At 42.1% G+C, this 19534-nt stretch overlaps 2 protein-coding genes across 2 annotated transcripts; both read right to left on the bottom strand.

The window, feature by feature from the left end:
- Positions 1–56: 56 nt before the first annotated feature.
- On the bottom strand, positions 57–6536 carry mettl21ca (methyltransferase 21C, AARS1 lysine a). Its single transcript, XM_088647229.1, has 5 exons — positions 6208–6536; positions 2917–3040; positions 2653–2816; positions 1427–1544; positions 57–1325 (listed from the first exon to the last, which is right to left on the bottom strand). Exons 2-5 carry the CDS (start codon positions 3023–3025, stop codon positions 919–921), a joined length of 798 nt encoding a protein of 265 aa, XP_088503355.1. The 5' UTR covers positions 3026–3040; positions 6208–6536; the 3' UTR covers positions 57–918.
- A 10124-nt stretch (positions 6537–16660) lies between these two features.
- Positions 16661–19331, bottom strand: mettl21e (methyltransferase like 21e). Its single transcript, XM_088647245.1, has 5 exons — positions 19176–19331; positions 18935–19014; positions 17979–18136; positions 17419–17536; positions 16661–17116 (listed from the first exon to the last, which is right to left on the bottom strand). The coding sequence occupies exons 2-5, from the start codon at positions 19011–19013 to the stop codon at positions 16713–16715; spliced, it is 759 nt and encodes a 252-aa protein (XP_088503371.1). The 5' UTR covers position 19014; positions 19176–19331; the 3' UTR covers positions 16661–16712.
- Positions 19332–19534: the final 203 nt, after the last annotated feature.

Genomic DNA, 19534 nt, shown 5'->3' with positions numbered 1-19534 from the left:
AAGCTAATTGATTATCTTATTTTTTTCCCGACGGTAAAAAACCCAAACCAGCCCGATTATTTAATGCAATTATTTATTTGTAGATTAAACAACAGGGTTCGTATTTCTGGGGAAATCGAGCACTAGGTCATTCCTCCACTTATTTAAAACTCTCTTCCTAAAGCTAGAAAATGAATGGTTTGCCAGTATGTACAGTACCAATATGATGTTTTAATGGGGCAGTACGGTGGTTAACACCTCATCTGGGCCCTGGGTTCGATTCTGGGCCAGGTGTGCTTCCTTTAAAGAGCCTGCACATGGCTCTCTGTGTCCTTCTGGGCTTTTACTAGATGGGTGCTGCAGTTTCCTCCCGTCTGGCCAGGGTCGCTGTGTGTCTATAAGTGCCTTGCAGTGGGCTGGCAGGGGTCTCTCCTTGTATCATACGCCTCAGGACAGGCTCCTGGGGGCTGCTGCTCTTACCAGGAGTACAATCGCCTGGCTCTCTAAGAGTACCCACCCCACAAGCGTTTTGTAAGTTTATTCCATCAAGTGGTACAAAACTAAGCAGCTCACAAATTATAAGACCTGTTATTTAAAGATGCTACATGCTCTAGTAGTGTATAGAGCCATTCCTGCGATAAAGCAAACACAAATGAAACATAGTTAAAAAATTATATGCTGTCTTCTTCCAGTTGTGTAGTTATATACACTGTATGGTCAACTTTACAGTAAATATGTACTAAATGACTTCAAGTTACTGCTAGCATTTATAAAGCGATGTCTGCAAGGAATGTCAAAAACAAGAACTGAATACAAGGTTAGTGTTGAGGACAGCAGGGGGGATTTGCTGAACTGCCTGGCTGAGACATGGAGACAATGAGACATTCTGATAAATCTTAAAAAATCACTAAAGCTGCCTGTTGTGCATTTCCTTTTTCCTCAGGAAAGGAAGGCTTTCTCTTTCAATGTTGCCATGAAGATCTTGACATTCGTGTCTGGAAACTCTCCCAGAAGCGTGGTGCAGAACGTGCTTTGGAATTTTTCGGTGAACTTTATATCTGACTCAAACCTGACCTTGTTTGCCCACAGAAGGGTTGTGCCAGGCTGGCAGAAGTGCTGCATCGTGACGAGCAGACTGTCCAGATAATCGTGGTGGTAGACAACATCGGCCGCCAGGACATAGTCATACCGGTAAACGGATCTTGGGAAGGTGTGCTCCAAGTCCTTACCCCACGACAGCTCGGCCACCTGAGGGTTATACCTGCAGAGTCCGCGGGTATTCTTTGTCAGGTTGGATCTGAGGTTACCCAGGACTTCAGGCAGATCAGTGGCTGTGACCCATGCCCCTGGAGATGAAAACAGACAGACGTGCTCAAAAAGCCTGTCCAGTGGTTTTCAAAATGTCCTTTGCACAGGACTTCTGAGGAGAACCTCTCGGAAGACTTACCGAGCAAGCAAGCCACTATGGAGAGCAGCCCTGTTCCTGCTCCGATCTCAAGGACGGACTTGTCTTGCAGATTAAATTGATGCTGATTGTTCTCAAGATACTGGCACAAGGCCACTGCCTGAAGGAACAGATTTAAGAATAAAAATCCATAAATCCATAAAAAGCAGGTCTGACACTTCTTTATGGCTGTAAAACAAGCTTAAATGTTTTGAAATTCATCTTTATCTTGTTTTTTCTTAATATATTAAAAGACTAAACAAGATTCCATTCCCCCCCCCCCCCAGTCCTGCTGTAATTTCTTGGAAGGTGGAAGAGATATTCAATCCAGCTCAGCCCTGGAAGAACCCAGCTGGGCTTCCCATGAGGACAAATATTGTAATAAGCACCACAGAGGAATGGGGAAAGTGCAGACAAAGCTAATATTTGCACTGTATGATTTCACACTACTGGGCTGTTCATACTCTGCCCAAGCAGTGGGCGGAGCGGTGGCTCTGTGGCTCAGGATCTGCACCTGTGGCAGGAAGGTTGCCGGTTCGTATCCTGCGGCTGGCAGAGGAATCATACTTTGTTGGGCCCCCAGGCAAGGCCCTTCACCCCAGCTGCTCCAGAGGTGCTGTATAAATAGCTGACCCTGCGCTCTGACCCCCAGCTTCTCTCCCTGCCTGTGTGTCTCATGGAGAGCAAGCTGGGGTATGCGAAAAGATAAATTCCTAATGCAAGAAATTGTATGTGGCCATTAAGTGATGTGATCTTATCTTGTGGGTAGCTGCGTCAGCATGTGTAGGCTGCAAAGGAACAAGTAATAGGTTTATTCCATGCTGAAAAAAAGAAGAAAGAGAGTCTCTTTCTTCTTTTTTTCAGCATGGAATAAACCTATTACTTGTTCCTTTGTGATCTTATCTTGCCACCTTGATAAGATAAGCACCCATGCTCTGTGCAGCTGGTATGTGATAAAGCCTGGATTGTGGGCTGCAGATTTGTAGGAAGCCCAACTCATCCATCACTTGGGAAGAGGATTTCTCTGGAGGAGCCACCGCAGAGCCCTGCGTTCCTATGGGCCATTTTCTGACTGATCCAGTTACTTGGCGGGTTGTTTAGAATAGGACTGATCTCTCTTTAATTTTCAGTCCCCTGCAGTGCTCACAGGGAGCTGAAGTATGTGGAACTGTGATTGTATCTGATGACTGCGGCAGCACACCACTACTCTTTCACTGTCGCCTGCTCACCGCTGGCCAAACGATCGCGCCGTAGGAGTCAATCGACTCCCGGATACAGATCTCATAGCCCACAAAATGGTGGCGTTCCTTGTCGAAGGTGCAGTATATGCTGGGCTGCCAGGGTTTCTTGGGTTCTGGAGGACTGGGCTCATGTTGAGTCTCATCTGGTGCTTCTGTCAAGGGGACACAAACAAATACCAGTCAGCAATCTGCGGGTACAGAAAGGTGAATTGGGAAATGGCTAATCATGCTTTGAAAGGTGAGGAGACACGCCTTCTTCCGCGGTAACAGGTGCAGGAAGGGGCTCCTCTTCTTCCTCATACTCCATCGTTTGGCCAGGACCCCCTGTCTCTTCTAAATTCCCTGAACAGATAGTTTCCATAGCAACAAGGAGCGACTAACAGAAAAAGGAAATCTCCTGTTAAACAAAGATTTAGAAAAGAAACAAGGAAGTACGGCGGGGAGCTACCCTCCACAAACATGCAGATGCAAGAGCTATCTATCAAGTTCTTTCTGCCACATTGACCAGGCCTGTAATGAAGAGTTAGCATTGGCTGGTGAAGTAATGCGGAACTCACTGACAACACCACAGGTTCACACGGGGCCTGCCAATTCTAAGGGAATAGTTGTGGTGCAGGATTAATTCCTAATGTGCAGCCATTAATATCCTCAAGTCAACTCAAGGCTAGCGGCAAAAGGCCAATTCCCTAACTGCCACTTGGAGAGTTCTGGTCAAAGCTAGCTAATGATAACCAGCATTGTCTGGATTTTTGGACTTATTAAGATAAGATCACTTTAGTGGCCATATACTGTACAAGTTCTTGCATTAGGAATCTGTCTTTCCACATACCCCAGCTTGCTCTCCATGAGACACACAGACAGGGAGAGAAGCTTGGGGTCAGAGCGCAGGGTCAGCCATTTATACGGCACCCCTGGAGCAGTTGGGGTTAAGGGCCTTGCTCAGGGGCTCAACAGAGTAGGATTCCTCTGCCGGCTGCAGGATACAAACCAGCAACCCTCCTGCCACAGGTGCAGATCCTGAGCCACAGAGCCACCACTCCACCCCACCCCTAGACTTCTCTAACACTCCGAAAGAGCACATTTACAGGTTTAGCTACTTGGGAAGAGTCAGCAGATGAAGTCTGTTTCATTTATTGAACCTTATTAACATTTATATGAATAACTGCAGAACTATGAGTTGTAGTTCATAAATTGACAATTGTAATCACATGCATCACATGCAGATGGTTCTGTCAAACTCCATCTTGTGTATTAAAGTGTAAAATTGGACACATTTTAGCACATACAAATTGTCATTTGTTTTGTCAGGTTGGCTACCCCTGAAAAACAGTAAGCAACTATACCCTCGGATGCAAGATTTTCTTCCTGCCAGTGCATGTCAAAACAGCAGCCTATTTTGTTATTGCATATTATTTTGTCAGTTTTTCAGGGCTTCAGAACCAGGGTATCACCCACCTTTCAAAGCCACTCAACTCTTTGGCAAACCTCAGTGCCACACAGGAGAGCTAGTGCAGACTGAACTAGGGGTTAAGTACTGCAGGCCTGCAGGCATTCAACAAGTCACAGAAGTTGTAGTTTTGCCAAGAGTCAAGCGGACTCTCATCTGCAAATGCCAAGCATACCCTGGTGGTACTTTGCCAACTGTGTGCAAGCCACTTTGGGAATCCCACTCACAGTCATTTTAAAATATATTTGAATAAATTAATCTTTTTAATGTCTTTTGGTAATGAAGAGGGTTAAAATTAGCTTTCTATCATAGTTTTCTAAGTCCTGGTGCTCACATACAATTCCACAAAATGCGATTACTGTTTAGCTGTGGAAATTGGTTAGTGCAGTACTAGACTGGTTTCACAATTGGTACAGGATATAGTAACTTGGTACATTAGTACTTTTGGAAACTTTGAACAACTGGAAGCTTACAACAGACAGGCCAGTAAATATATCTGGGCCACTTGTTCAAAAACTGTTTGGAAACCATCAACTTTGAACGAAAAGATAACGGGATAGTAGGTCTAACCAGAATACACTGCCTATTTTTAACATGATGATGAAACACTCGAAAGATATTTCGAGGAAAATACCTCCTATATGTTTGTTCTTGCCAAAACCCTGTCAGTAATGCCCATGTTGCTCCCTCGGTACAGTAGTCCTATTTCAGTCCTATATTAACTTATCATAATTCACATAAACACCTTCTCTCCCTAGGCTCTACCTCTCTTCAGAAGGGTATGTGTGTAGTTTCATTCATCTGTTAAAGGAACATCTGTTAGTATGTCTATAAAATGGATGGCATCTAGTCAAAGCATGAATGTTTAATTACAATCAATTAAAAAGATTATTGGCATTCTAATGTGGACTATAACATATCCAATTGTGCGTTTTTCACACTTTTAAATTCGCAACTATGAACCCTGTGACTGCACACGGGGGAGAATAAAAATGCGCACACGGACTCCTCCAACCTTCCCAACTTTGAGACAGTCATCTTTTAGTGCATCACAGGCTATACAGCCACATGCAAGAGGTTTAGCATCAGACGAAGGAGAGGCACATCTCTCACCTACAGCACCCCATGGCTCCAGTGATCATTGAGACCTAGGAGAGCCCTGGAAGACTAATCCCACCCTGCCTTCAAAAGTGCTCATCTAACTGGACTTTGCTGCTTATGGAATCACAGGCACAGCCCGTCTGTGATGTAACCCAAGCTAGAACTCGTGATCATCGGTTTCAAAGCGAACATGCTAGTCATGAGAGGGTGTTTACACCTCTTAAAATCTGAATACTAAATTAACAGACCAAAAGTGGGGGGAGATCTAAACCTACACAGTCACGTTTTAAGGTATAAAACCTGAGGATAACTTGCACTTTTTAAAATAATTGATGGTTCAATTCACAATGAATGGTTAGTAATGGTCTTCTTTTGTGCTGATACAAATAGCAATACACAGTAGATAATTGCAACAATCTGTATTACTTCTAAAATGTTTGGTTAGGTCAACAATTTTGACAGCATGAAACCAAGAAATAAAAATTACAGACCATTATAAGATGATTCTGCTATAAATACATTCGGTACTACCCCAGTTACTGCTGTCCCACAAATGAACTGCTCTATATTATAAATATATTTTTAACTGAAACTTTAGCTGCATGGAGTCTCAGGGTTTTCCTGACTACGGTAATTGGAAAGCATCCCATTGTACTGAAAACAGAGCTAACTGCAGGAAAACCCTTTCAAGAACAAGAACATGATGAATTCTAGCAAATTACAAAACAATCCATTGCTTTGTTTTTCTCCAGCATCCATATTCCAGGTGAATGCTACAGTACTGTTGTACAGGCAAATTCTGTTGTTTTTTTCATTCAGAAAGCAGAAAATAAATTATGACATCATTAAATCCTAGCATGCTAGTAGTCTGAACTGCTGCAGAAATGGGTTGTCTAATACCACAGCCTATTTCAGACCCCACACCAGGTATTAGCATCAGCCTCCATGCAGACAGGGTATTAACAAGTGCAAAGCAGGAGAAGTTGTCTCATTACCTTTTTCCTTTCCTGCAGAGTGGATTTGCTGACTGCATTCCTGATCACTTGCTCCTGGGTTTATAGAAGAAGAGCATCTTCAAGGGCCCCTCCCCTCTGTACTGTTATCGCCCCAATATGACCACATCTTTATTTAGAGAAACATTACAAAATTACAACACAATGACAGCCAGAGGGGGACAGAGAGGGAGAAAGAGGAGGCTTGGGGTGCTCTTGTGAAAAGGGCTGTGTCCAGAGAACCCTCTAGCAAACCACCTGACCTGTTCGACATGGCCATGGCAGGGAGGTGAATCCAGCTCTCAGCCTGTTTGTCCCATTTGCTCTTGACTGCCTACGGCAGCTGTGCAATTGCGCCATAGAGGGGTGTTCGCTCGGTTTGACTGCAGAGTGGGAGAGTCAATGGCTTCTCTTGAGCAGCAGTCTGTGTTGGAGATGCCCAGCTGACAGGCATCTGGCATCTTGCTCACCGGGGACTGCACTGCTGGGATTGTACAGACGACAGGGAAATCACGGAGCACTGTGACACACTCACACTGTCTCAGGTGCACTCGGGAAAATTGCAAACTCCATTCTGACCATGCACAGACTATAGGATACAAGGAAAAAGGACATTTTAATTAGACGTAGGACTAAAGAAGCTTGCAGGATTTATTATTATTATTTTAAATGATGAAGAATACATATTTAGTGGAGAAACTAGGGCCTGAAGATGACACCAGAGAACATACAGTAGATGGCATCACCAGTTCTCACCAATAGAACGTTTTAAGAAATAAAAGTATACTGGCTTTTTGTGCCAGGAGGCATCCTTATTTTGTGTGAGAAAAAATGCCATAATTGTCAGCTGGAGCAGAAAGATTTTGTCTTTCATTTTTTAGGATAAAGAGAATCCAACACAACATTTTAAACTTTAAAATGATCATCACTCTGACGACATGGCGGGAGGGAATTCTACGAACACAGTATATAGCCATGCAAAAGTTTTCAGACCCTTGCTGTTTTCACATTTTGTTGCTTTAAAACTTGCAGTCATGAACATTTTGAAGTAGTAATTAATATTTGTTATATACACAGAATATTCCTCACATTCAAAGCAAAAAGCAAAATTAAAGAAGTAAATAATATGGAAGAATAGTCTAGAAGTCATCATTTCATAAGTAATCCAACACTTTGCTGTCGCAAACCGACTTTAATTTAGTGACACAAAATTACCTTAATGAGCCACAGAATTAGTTGAATGGCTTCTGTGCACAATAATAGTGGGTCACGTGATGAATATGTGAATATTGAATGAACATAATAAAACAATAAAAACATATCTGTGCGGTTCCTTCTTTGGGTACTGAAATACTAATCACGGACAAAGGAGATTTCAAAGTATTTTAGGGAAAGAAAAGCACAAATCAGGAGAAGGGTACAAGAAAATGGTTGATAAAACCTTATCTTTTGTCGCATTCACCTCCAACAAGGCAAGTGAGTTGATTCCTTACCGTATCCCAAACACGTAGCCATTCAACCCCAAATTCTAAAAAAACCCAAAAAACTAGCTATCTGATTCTGCTGTGCTGTTTGCTCTTTTCTTCCAGTTCTCCTGACGTTGTCAGCCCTCCCTGGAACTACAGAACAATTGTGGTCACTTCCCCTCATCTCTCTCTTCTAATTTTTCTCCTCTGCAGTCTTCCTCTGTCCCCCTTTTCTCTCGACATTTCTGGCTGACTGTCCAACCCACTGCTCCTACAGCTCCACTTTCCTCAATCCTGATAGGAGCTACCCCAGTTGCTGATGCTCATCCTCTCCAAGGATACATTGTTTCAAGGCCTTCTTGTTTACAGCCTTCACTCTTCCTAGATGTCTGTGTCCTGGTTGCAGTCCAGGCTTCTACAAAAAGCATTTCCTCCTCCTTTATCCCCCTTATATTGGTGTCCAACTGGTGCGGTGTTGGCCATCTACACTTTCTATTCTCCCAGGTTTCACCTGCACAAGAAACTGATTTTTCCTATTCTTTTTGGGGTTCTGCTTCAAATCCATTCTCATTCTTTCAGACCTAACAAACCTCAATAAGTGATTACTCGCTACTCATTCCTATTCTACTTCTGTGTCATCACAGTTCAGGCTAAGCCTGCTGTGTTGCTGCAGTCCCTTCTGCTGCCCACCACAAATTAACAATCTCAAGTGAGCTATGGTTTGTAAGATATAGTGCCGTCTGTTCTCTATCTTCAATGTTCTCACATTCAATGTGTCCCTTATCTCCATGATAGTAGCTGTTTTATGCTGTTTTATATCAACCACATAATCAAAACACCAGGAAATCTGTAATCAATTATTCTGTAGCCAAAAATAAACATTAGGCTATTCTAATATAAAAATAATGTTGAGTATATAAAGAATTGCTATGTCCCTTAAACACGTGTAGGAAATATTACACACATCATAGCAGGAAACCTGCAGATGATATGAGAACAATCCAGTGCACTCAACAGGTAAGCTAGCAGTCTCAACGAGGTGGTAACTTGCCTTTATTGACTCAATATCTTGAATGAAGTATAGTGTTCATAACTCTTAACATGTAAGTGCGAACTATAGCCTACTATGTCTGTGATGTTACTTAGTACAGGCATTTATCCAGGATTGAAATGGTGCTCTTGTTCATGACCCATTTACCCAGAGTCACATTTTGCACATGCCACACTGTCACCATCCCAAAGGAAAGTCCCCTGAAGGTTTTCAGAATGGTAATAGTTATAGGTGGATTGCAATATGTATGGTTACTGGTAACCTTGCTAAATGCATATTATTTACTTTATTCTGTTTGATTAGGTAATGGTTATGTTATTTAGGGTAAGCACTGGGTGTGACAATTTAGCAAATGAGCTGAATCAATTCAGGCTGATACAAAAAAATCACAAAACATGTTTAAATGAAGAACAAAAACAAATTTGCCAGTGAGTTGAAGAAACCAGGATATCATGTGACAACACCTTAGAGGGATTTACAGGTTTTGTTGATATTACTATTAAAACAATTCATGACTTCAATTCATGAAGTTAGAGTACTTGTGTGGAGCTAGCATTCTGACAGAATATACATGAGTGTGGCCATTAACTGTTTGTATCATGTAATGGGCAGGAGTCAGTGTTTCTAATCATAGCAGAGGTTGTAGAAATAACAATTAAGAAGAAATGAATAAAAGGTATGAAAAACACACAACAAAGGTTTGTTAAAGGAACGCATTTGAGCTTTTCTCAAACCAAAATGTATGTACAGAAATTTCAGTAGTAAAGCGATCCGTTAGGATTTATTTCGTATTTACCTTCTTGTTTCCGAAGAAACCGTCCTGGTGCCTTTTAAGAGAGAGTGTGAAAACGTAAACACGAGAGTGAGAATATCCAGAGCCTGCGACGCTCTCAGGTCTGTTCTGTTCAGTGCCCCAGGGTATGACCTGTATCCACATTCACAAGTGCCTTGATCCCACATTTTGGGTTTTGCTGTCTTTCAAAATACCCTACGCACAACCAGCACTTCTGTTTTTAACTTCATTTTATGCTGAAAGCTAATATGGAGTGTGTAATGTCAACAGGGCGGCAAAAACCATCTCGCAGGATTTCTGATTTATGTTTTTAGCAGTATGGCAGCTGATTATCTTGTAGAAACTGGATGCCTCACCATGCACTGCCCATATATTATCAGCCATTTAAAATGTCATTTTTGCATATCCAAAATGGTACTGTCAGGTAGTTAAGGGAAGAAGAACCTTTCAAGCTTGATTAAGGTTAATTAAGCTTGATGTAGGTATGGGTCTTATAACTGACTAAGGGTGTTGTCTGCTTAATTAGACTGAACAAAACGTTTAACATAATCCTGTTTGATTGCTAGTTTTACCCTCCTCGATAAAACTGACTGGAGTTGCTAGTTCAATAGGAGTATGGTCTCAACAGTCAAGACAAGGCTACGCCCTGCACAGCTTGTAGCTGTTAAATGCCTTGACTGCCCATCTATGAGGCTACAGCAATAGATAATATGTATAAAAATACGTTTTTATACAATCAAATAAATAAGGGTACAAAATGATTGGGTTCCAAATGACCTCTATAAAACTCTTCTTAGCTCATGTAGTTTAACAGTACTATTGATTTTGAAAATGGGTAATAATAATAATAATAATAATAATAATAATAATAATAATAATAATAAACTTTATTTTATATAGCGCCTTTAAAGGTGGCTTCTCAAAGCGCTTTACAGGATGACAATAACAATAAATAAGAAGACTACAACAATAAATAAGAAGATTTCACAAGATAGGACACAATTATAATTACAACAATACAACAATAACAATAGAGGAGACCGTGGAAGGTGGTACTAAGAAGAGCAGAGGGGTGAAGAATGGAACCAGTTAAGTAAAGGCTTTTCTGAAGAAGAAGGTTTTGAGTCTGGATTTGAAGGAGTTTAGAGAAGGTGACTCTCTGATATCCTTGGGCAAAGAGTTCCAGAGGTTGGGGGCATAGCAGGAGAAGGCCCTGTCGCCCATACAATGTAGACGGGCTTGGAGGACAGTAAGGAGGGCAGAATTTGAAGAGCGGAGGTTGAGAGGTGGGGAGTAGGGCGATAAAAGTTCAGACAGGTATTGAGGTGCCAAGCCATGTAAAGCCTTATAGGTGAGCATGAGGATTTTAAAGTCTATGCGGAATTTGACCGGAAGCCAGTGCAAGGACTCCAGGATAGGAGTAATGTTAACACTTGCACTAGACCTGGCTGCTGAATTTTGGACATACTGCAGCTTGTTCAGAGTAGATTTAGATACCCCAGGGAGTAGAGCACTACCCAGGGAGTAGAGTAAATATAGATTCCTTAAGTACCCTAGCCGTGCTGTGTGTCTGGATTTTTAATATTTTTGCCATGCAGGTAACTGTATAGCACTTTGGGTACAGAGTGAAGGATTTATAAATACCCCTCCTGAATTTTTACACGGGCACCTGACACACTGGCATCTGTGGGGGTCATGTGTCGCCCGAAAGGTCCGGCAGCTGTAAACATTCTAAGGTTTCAGAGCGAGGCATCCTCCCAGAGAGGGACCAGAGAGGCTGGTGGCCGCAGCTCAAGGAGGTGGGGATTCCAGAAGAGCTCCGACTGCCACTGTTGGGCACCAGGGCTGGATTTGGAAGGACACGCTCTAGGCCAGGATCCTCAAGGAGCAGCTCTGCTCTCGGGGGGCACCTGTCCCACAGCTTTTATAGGTTGTCGTTAAATCAGCAATTTCCAAAGACCTGGAACAACTTGACTGGGATTAGATGAACAGATAATTTTAGAAAAGAATTAAAGAACTTAACTTGATGATTGAAAATTAAAAAAAAGGACTAAAGGAGCAAAGGCCAAAGTTCCCTTAATTAAACATATTTATTGCTTGATCAGTGCTCCTACCCAAAATCAGGTGATTTAGGATAACAGACTGGATTGAGGCTCTCTGCGGCCAGGCCTGGAGACCTCTGTTCCAGCATCTAAGGCAGCAGAAATCACAGAGTCAGCCTTTCTCTCAGAGCTGGCACTGCCTCTTTCCCATAGTCTTAATAGGATATGATAGGATTTTACAGGCTCATCTTCAGCTGCTGGGGGGGTCCACATGGGGTAAATACTGAAAAGCAACTGAATGGGTAAGGAGAAAAGGTGGAAGCACTGCAACAGCACAGAGACCTTCTGTGTCAAAGGCTTTTTCCATCTTAACAGAAGAACAACGCTTTCAAGACTCTCTGAGGGATTGTCAAAAGGTCTTAACTCCTGGCTAAAAATGACACACGTCCTTGAGTTAAAATTAAAGTATTCCTTACAATATGTTTGGGTCCCTTTTGCCATTGTTTCTGTGCTTAAATAATGTCTCTCATTAAAAAAACTGTCAGTTGTAGGAAAACTGTTCAAGGACTTTTCACTATTTAATCGTGACTGCAAGTTAAATAACTGAATAAATACAAGATTGACGTTGTTTCCTCTAAACCAGGCAAAGAGCGATTTGCTAAGAAAACACTCCTTTTATCATCTTTATAATATGATATAAAAAAAGGATTGAAATGGTGGCTGTGAAGATGTCACATCATCATAGGAAGAATCATATCAACATGCAGGAGACGTCAGTGACCTCCTGGACCAATGACCAGGTCCTGAGGTGCTCTCCAGTTTAGTCAATACAAATTCAAGAGGGGTTTAGTCCAGTACTGTTCCGTTTTTAAAATCATCAGGTGTTGGCCATGAGTAATTAGGAGCCAACAAAACTATAATAACTAAAGAGTACATTTCCTTGTTGGCAACCTCTATCCTGTATTAAAATGTTGTAAGTGGCAAAGAATGAATTTGTAAAACAGATCAGAGGTGTCTTCAAATACATTTCTAATGCAGATTTCCACAACACTTAACAAAGTGTACATGAGCACAATCGTAGTTGACCCAGAGTCCTTTCACAGAATCCCCTGAGAAGGAATGGACTTAAGATTATTGCATGTTACCTTCCAAAAAAGGTGCGCTGATGGTATGGTACAGTATGTGTAGTTACAATTACATAATGCTCTTCTGTTCCCCAGTAAGGTACTAACTCACCAATGACAAGGACAGACTGCTTAGAAATCCCATGTGCTTAGAGCTTGAGAACCACTGACAGAAACAAAAGTACTAATTTCTATATTTATACAGGGTTTACTTGAAATGTTGCCATCTTAGGGTACTCAGTGGTGTATTATTTCACTAGATGTTTATTCGGAGGCCTGAGTGAAATGCAGCTGAAGTCAAGAATTTATATTTTGTTATGTCTTGTTTATCTGCTGGTAGATTTACCTTCTCCATAACAACAGTTGGGCTAAAACAGTGTTTGAAAAGTAGCCCATAACTCAGTACAAGAGGGCACACTCGAGGCAGACACAAGATAAGGAGCCCTTAACGGCTGGCTTTGGAGATTGAATGATTATTTGACCATCAAATAGATGGTGTTACTTCAAGGCCAAGAAACTGGAGCACTTTGGTTTGAGGCCAACGGAGTAGAATAAGTAGCCAGCAAAGATCTTATTTCTTCCCTGCAGTGTCTGTGATAACTTTAAGGAGCTCTGAAAACAAGGCAAGGTCTTCAGTTGTGGTATCAAGGAGTTGTGACTTCTCAATATGGACAGAGAGAAGCAATTCTTCTCATAAACAGCAGAGAGCTCAATACATACTCTGACAACCATGTCTAATCCTCACTTGCGTGTCCCCCAGGAATAAGGCTTCTATTAACGCTGCATCATTACTTATAAACTCAAAAACACAGCTTCTCTCTTTAAAGTCTGTTTTACAATCAGACTGTGAAGGATTTATTTATTTTTTCACTGAGTGGAGCCATCTGGAGGTTTCACAAATATGTGAAACTGTTGCGAAGAGTTTTATTGCCTAATATCTGAGTGACCTGGCTGAGTGACCTGGCTGGTTGGTCTTATTTACAGTATCTAGTATCAGTATTTTTTTAAAGTCTGAGACAGGGTCCTTGAGGGTCCTGTGTTGACACTGTGGCAGGATGATTTCCTCAGGAGGCCGTGAAAGTTTTCCTGAAGACAGACTTGTCTTTTATCAATCCGTGTGATTTACCCTCTCCCTGAATACATGTGTTTGTTAAACAGAAAAATTAATATTTGAAGGGACCATAAGGACACATAAGGCTGAAAATTATGGGAGACCGTTTGCTCGAGCTACTAGGACACCCATAACTGATTGGTTTTCTGAAAAGACCTTCCAAGAAATGAGAAAATAAGTGGGTTTTTTTCAATGGTAGTTCTGTTCAGTACCTCTACAGGGGTCCTGGTTAGCTCAGGAGTTCCATGGATAAAGAACCTTTATTGGCATGTATTTAATTAACACATCAAGAGTTAACACAGATTCACATTTTTACATTTCACAAACACCTACAAATTTCTATCTGAAAGGCTGACAGTCCCTTATGTACTGTTACTGCTTTGTTTTTGCTTTCAGCAAAGCAAGACCTGCATGTTATACTGCTACAGGGGGTCAGGTAGGAGTGTAAACTTGCTGTATGGCCATCGAAACTATACAGCACAGATAATGATCAGTGGATTACAGATTTTCTTACGTTTATAAGCCCAAATGTAATAGACGAAAAACAAAGATAATGAATTGGAGTACAGGCTTTTAAAGATTGTATGTAAAAGAAATATACTGTACAGTGCAATTTTAGGAACTTATCATACCAATGCCAAATAAAACTGGAATGTCATAGAACACAAATACACATTAACATCTGCGTTGATCTTTAACATCTGCATCTGAAGCTCATATCAAGATTTTGACTTGTTGAAATATGACTGCAGAGATAGAATTAACAGCTTTGGTTACTAATCCAACTCTTGCGTACAGTACCAATCTCAAAATATAACCTCTCTGTAGGTATAAGTTTACTACTGGAAACTTGAGAACTTGATGTAGGTAGTGATTTGGCGTGCGCATTAACTGAAAAGTAAGGCGGTCTGACTTCTCCTGTAACATCCTTGTGGACTCAGAGAGACGGACTCATCCAAGCCATAAGCTGCCAATTACAGAGTGCACCCCAATACTTAAAATGTCCTCTTCAAACTTTTCACTGCCTTTTACAATGCTCAGAAAATAAGTCTCCTTACCTGTGCCAACATTATCCTGCTATTTGCCTATGGGATCACCAGCAGCAGAAACCACGTTTGATAGACATGGTTAATGACTGCTTTCTTACCCAGTTTGCTGGAGCGCCTAAAAGAAAAAAAATCTTATTAGAGGGTCTGATGGTATTTTACCAATTGTACTCAAGGAAAGAAGAATTGGTATTCACTAGCCTTTAACACCACTTTTCCAGTGGTCGCTCAAGACCAGGGTAATACCTAAGGGCTGGGAAAATGTCAAAGTATTGCCCATCCGCAAGAAGGGTGATGAAGCTGTCCTAAGTCATCACAGACTTGGGGCACGGCTAGTCTGACCTGACTCATCAATGAGTTTTTAATAGAAACCCACATGGAAAGATCCCAGTTAATAGTCAACAAGGGTTTAGAACTGGAGGGTCTCACCTGACCAGTTTATCAGAGTTGGTGTTTATTTTGTGTATTACATTAGTAAGGCCCTTTCAGAACATTGTGCACAGTTTTGGTCATCAGATGATGGAAAAAACATTACTGCTCTGGAATCAGGCCAAAGAAGAGCATTCTGGGTTTAAAGGAATGCCCTGCACTGACATGCTTAACTAATCTAGTCCAGACAGAGAAGACTACAAGTGGACTCAAAACAGCTATTCAAAATGCTCAAAGAAATTGCCGCAGCAATCTTCCTCAGAATGAACTGCCAAACATGATCCAGAGGACACAAGCAGGAACCACATGGAAGCATGTTTAAAGGACACGGGCACCTCTTAACATAATGGAACAGACAGGGAAAATAACCTGTAAGCATCCGAACATTTGGCTGTGCAAAAAGCAGAGTTAATTCAGGTGAACAATATTATCTTAATGAGACACACATGGCCTTAATGGCCTCTGTTGGTGTGCAGTACAGTAGGTAATCATGTGGTTTCAGAATAAATACCTCTTTTATTGCACGGTTCCTTAGTCGGGCACTGAATTTCAGGCAAATAAGCCACCATGAAGACCACGGAGGTTTCAAAACAACTCGGAGATAAAGTTATAGAAGAGTACAAACAGAAAAAAAACCCACTGAATTCTCTTTAAGCTTTAGCTGGAAGAAAATGTCCTATCAGTCAATAATATCCTGCCAAAGCCTGAGCTGGCTTGTATGGCCTGAGTGTAAAACACTTAAACTGCCCTCCTGGGGATGAATAACATACTGTATTATGAAGTATGGTGCTGTTAGCATTACGTTAATGTCCTGCTTCTCGTTAGCAGGCACTGGAGAGCTTGTGAGGACTGATGGGGACATAGATGGATTAAACGATCTCCATTGCAGTATTCTTTTCTTTTCTGTCTTGGCCTTTCTAATAGCCTTCTACCTGCAGTGTTCTCTGATCTCTTCTATTTATTGTTTAATGTACTTTCCCTCTCCTCTCAGGAGCCTTCGAGTAATCCTAAAATCGACGATGAGCTCAAAGTACTAAATTGAATGGCAAACGGAGAGTACTAAAATCAATTATTAAAAAAGCAACTGAAAAGCAAAATGACAATAAAATTGTTTAGCAGCCATTACGTCTGTGCTCTATCTGAAATGTTTAACTCCACCCGCAAGCGAGCAGAAAATGGAATAAATAATGTATTAAAGAGCATTTAAGGCGCTGCTTCTGATACACTAAGAAAAAAAAGAAAAAAGCTCTAAAGGGGATCCCAAGAAGAAAGATTAGCACAGCAGGGAGGACTTAGGGGAGGAGAGTGAGATGGAATTCAGAAGTGTGTTGGAACAACATGAATGTGAGTGGTCAAAGGTAGGAAGGGATATTATAAATTGTCCTCGTACAACAGTCCGTACAAGATGGAGTTTATTGCAGCTGCTGTACATGTGCCCCTGAGGACTCAAGACATTATCTTTTCCTTCCTCATGGCCCTGTACAGCTTGATTTTCAAACTGGGGAGGTCGAAAATCAGCTCCAGGTCGAAGAGTCTCTGGAACTGGTCCACAAACTTGTTCTCCTTCTCAAGCCGGAAGCGCATAGCCCAGAAGATGACGGTGTCATGGCGGCACAGGTGATCGAAGGTGGCCAGCAGCTCCGGCAGGAAGGGGTGGCTGTACACCACGTCAGCCGCCATGATGTAGTCGTAGTGACAGGAGGAGCGAGGGAAGTTCTGCTCCAGGTCCTTGCCCCAGGACAGCTCTGTGACCCGTGGCGTGTGTCTGCACCTCCCCTTGGTGTTGCTGCTCACATTGTACTGCAGGTTTCCCAGGACCTCCGGCAGGTCTGTAGCAGTGACCTTCGCTCCTGCACCCACCCATGGGAGACAAACTCAGTGAGCAAGAAGAATTGCTCTCTGTGGACGAGCGATTAAAACTATGACACATTAGATTTCCTTCCAAGCCAAAAGACGCTAGCACATTTACACTTATTATTAGAGGTTATGGCAGTAGAAACACATCAAACATCTCTTTCAAACAGTGGGAACTGGAGTACTGGTTGTTACAGGACTGCTAGCATCCATTAACATCAGTATTTCCCTGGAATTTTAAAGATGAGCGCTCAGCGATATCTCACATAATAGTTTCAAATGATTGGCGCTTGCTTACCAAGTAAACTGGCGACTATTGAGACTAAGCCGGTTCCTGCACCGAGCTCAATCACATTTTTGTCCATTAGGTTGTATTTGTCTTGGTTTGCGTCCAGGAAATGACCAAGCACTAAAGCCTACAAGACAAAAGAAGGAAAATTCCTACATCTTGTTTAAATCAGATGATCTCTTACATGATGTGTTAGTATCCTGGAGCAGATAAGAGTTCCACTTACATCTCATCACTTACATTGTTATTTACACTGTCTTAGCAACACACCTTTCCAAAGAGCAACCACTGCTTTTGCAGTACTGCACTACCAATGTCCTGATACATAGCTATTCATAGAAAACAAGTTTTTCAGAGAGCTGCTCTGGTAAGGATCTATTGTACCTCCTGCTGCTAGATTTTGTTATTGAGGACCACGGGATCAAGGCTGTAGTGATGTGTGCATCAGTTTTGGCAGATGAGCAGAGGTAAAGGGCTGAAAATTCGGAGAATGGAAAGCCACTTCAGTCAGCAGCCTCATGAAAAAGAACAGCTGGAGAAACAGCCACCCCGGGGCGGCAAACACATACCGATGGCCAAGGAACGGCTCCGTAGCAGTCTGTCGATTCTTTGATTTTTATTTCATAGTTGGCAAAACGGTACCCCTCCCAGGGTACCGTGGTGATGACAGAGGGGCAGAAGCGTCGGCTCGTGATCACACTGACCAGGTCGGCGTCGTCAGGGCTCTCTGAAAACACAGCCGGGACACGGGGGGCTCAAACAGCAGCTCGCAGGGCCCACGTTTCTTTCAATTCCTTTACTGATAGTGGGAAAACCATCTACTAAAATGCTGTCATGTAATCTGCGAGCAGGAATTTGCTTACAGTGGTTCAAAAACATCTGTGTAAAAGGTTAGTTTTACACATGACATATTTTTGCAGTACAACATTTGCACATTGAAAAAATAAGATTATAGGTATGCTTGTTTTACTGTGATGTATGAAAATCTGCACGTCTCTAAATTTCTGCTTAATTTCTATGGACACTTTTCACTTCATCTATCATGACCGACACACTCATTTTCAAAGGGAACGAGTAATGATTGTGTCATCTGAAACAGTTTCCTTTTCTCTGCCTACCCTGGTGCAGTTTCAGCTCTGTAACCATGGGGTCTGTCCCCCAGTTTCTGTCCCTCCTTAAACCTGACAGCTGCTGAATCACTGCAAGACAGCCAGACTGGAAATTTACTGCTGCCGACTTTAAAACAATGAAATTTGGGAACTAAAAAAAGGCTGTAACGAAATACAGTGCTTCAGATTACACTTCTCCTTTAATTACCAAAGAGCTGAATAATATAAAGTAGAAAAACGTCCGTAAGACTTTCATTTTTGGTTCTATAATAATTGTAAAACCTATTTTTGTTTGAAAAACTGAAGTCTTGCAATACATTCACACAACATGCAAACACCACATTACAGGGACAAAGGTCATAGAGACAAATGTCGTGTAATAGGAAAATGGGTGTAAAACTACAAGACCTGTTCACCTTCCCTGTTCTCCGACTGTAAAACGCAGCACTCATCACTGTTCCATAGGGAAGAATCCCCCTCACGGGGCTGTGTCATCCTGGGCAGGAAGAAAGGAAAAAGAGGAACACAGGGCCACAACTCCCTTGAGGTTTCTACTGTTGTAAACCAATGACCAGATTCCCTAAAGATGGCACACCGCAAACAAGGCTCACTGAACATCGGCGGTTCTGAAACGCCCAATCCCTGCACCGCACAAACCTTAGTTGTTGTTCCTGTTCTTGGTTCTGGTGTTTTCGGGAGATTTTCAGCGGCTGGGTGGCTCGCTCATTTCAGGCCCTGTGACCAGGGAGCGCGGCTGTCCCTCTACACTGCACAGCTGCGGGAGACAGACGGCAGCAGCTGGGCCCTGGCAGGACCAGGTCACCCCCACTAACCACTGTTATTAGCAGCTTGGGATTAGAACAGTACCGTTGGGAACGACAGCAGGATGAAGCAAGGGTGTAACATCCTAGCACTATTAATAAAAGTGGATTATTGGCTGCCTTACATACACATTTACTATTTTGATTAATGGAAACAAAAGAACTTAAAACTGGCTTTGTGGTTTCTTTGCTACG

The sequence above is a fragment of the Lepisosteus platostomus genome, chromosome 2, assembly GCF_059453375.1.
Source record: "Lepisosteus platostomus isolate fLepPlt1 chromosome 2, fLepPlt1.hap1, whole genome shotgun sequence".
Lineage (NCBI taxonomy): Eukaryota > Metazoa > Chordata > Actinopteri > Semionotiformes > Lepisosteidae > Lepisosteus > Lepisosteus platostomus.
The sequence above is the reverse complement of the archived record's forward strand: the minus strand, read 5'-3'. Positions and strand labels throughout refer to the sequence as shown.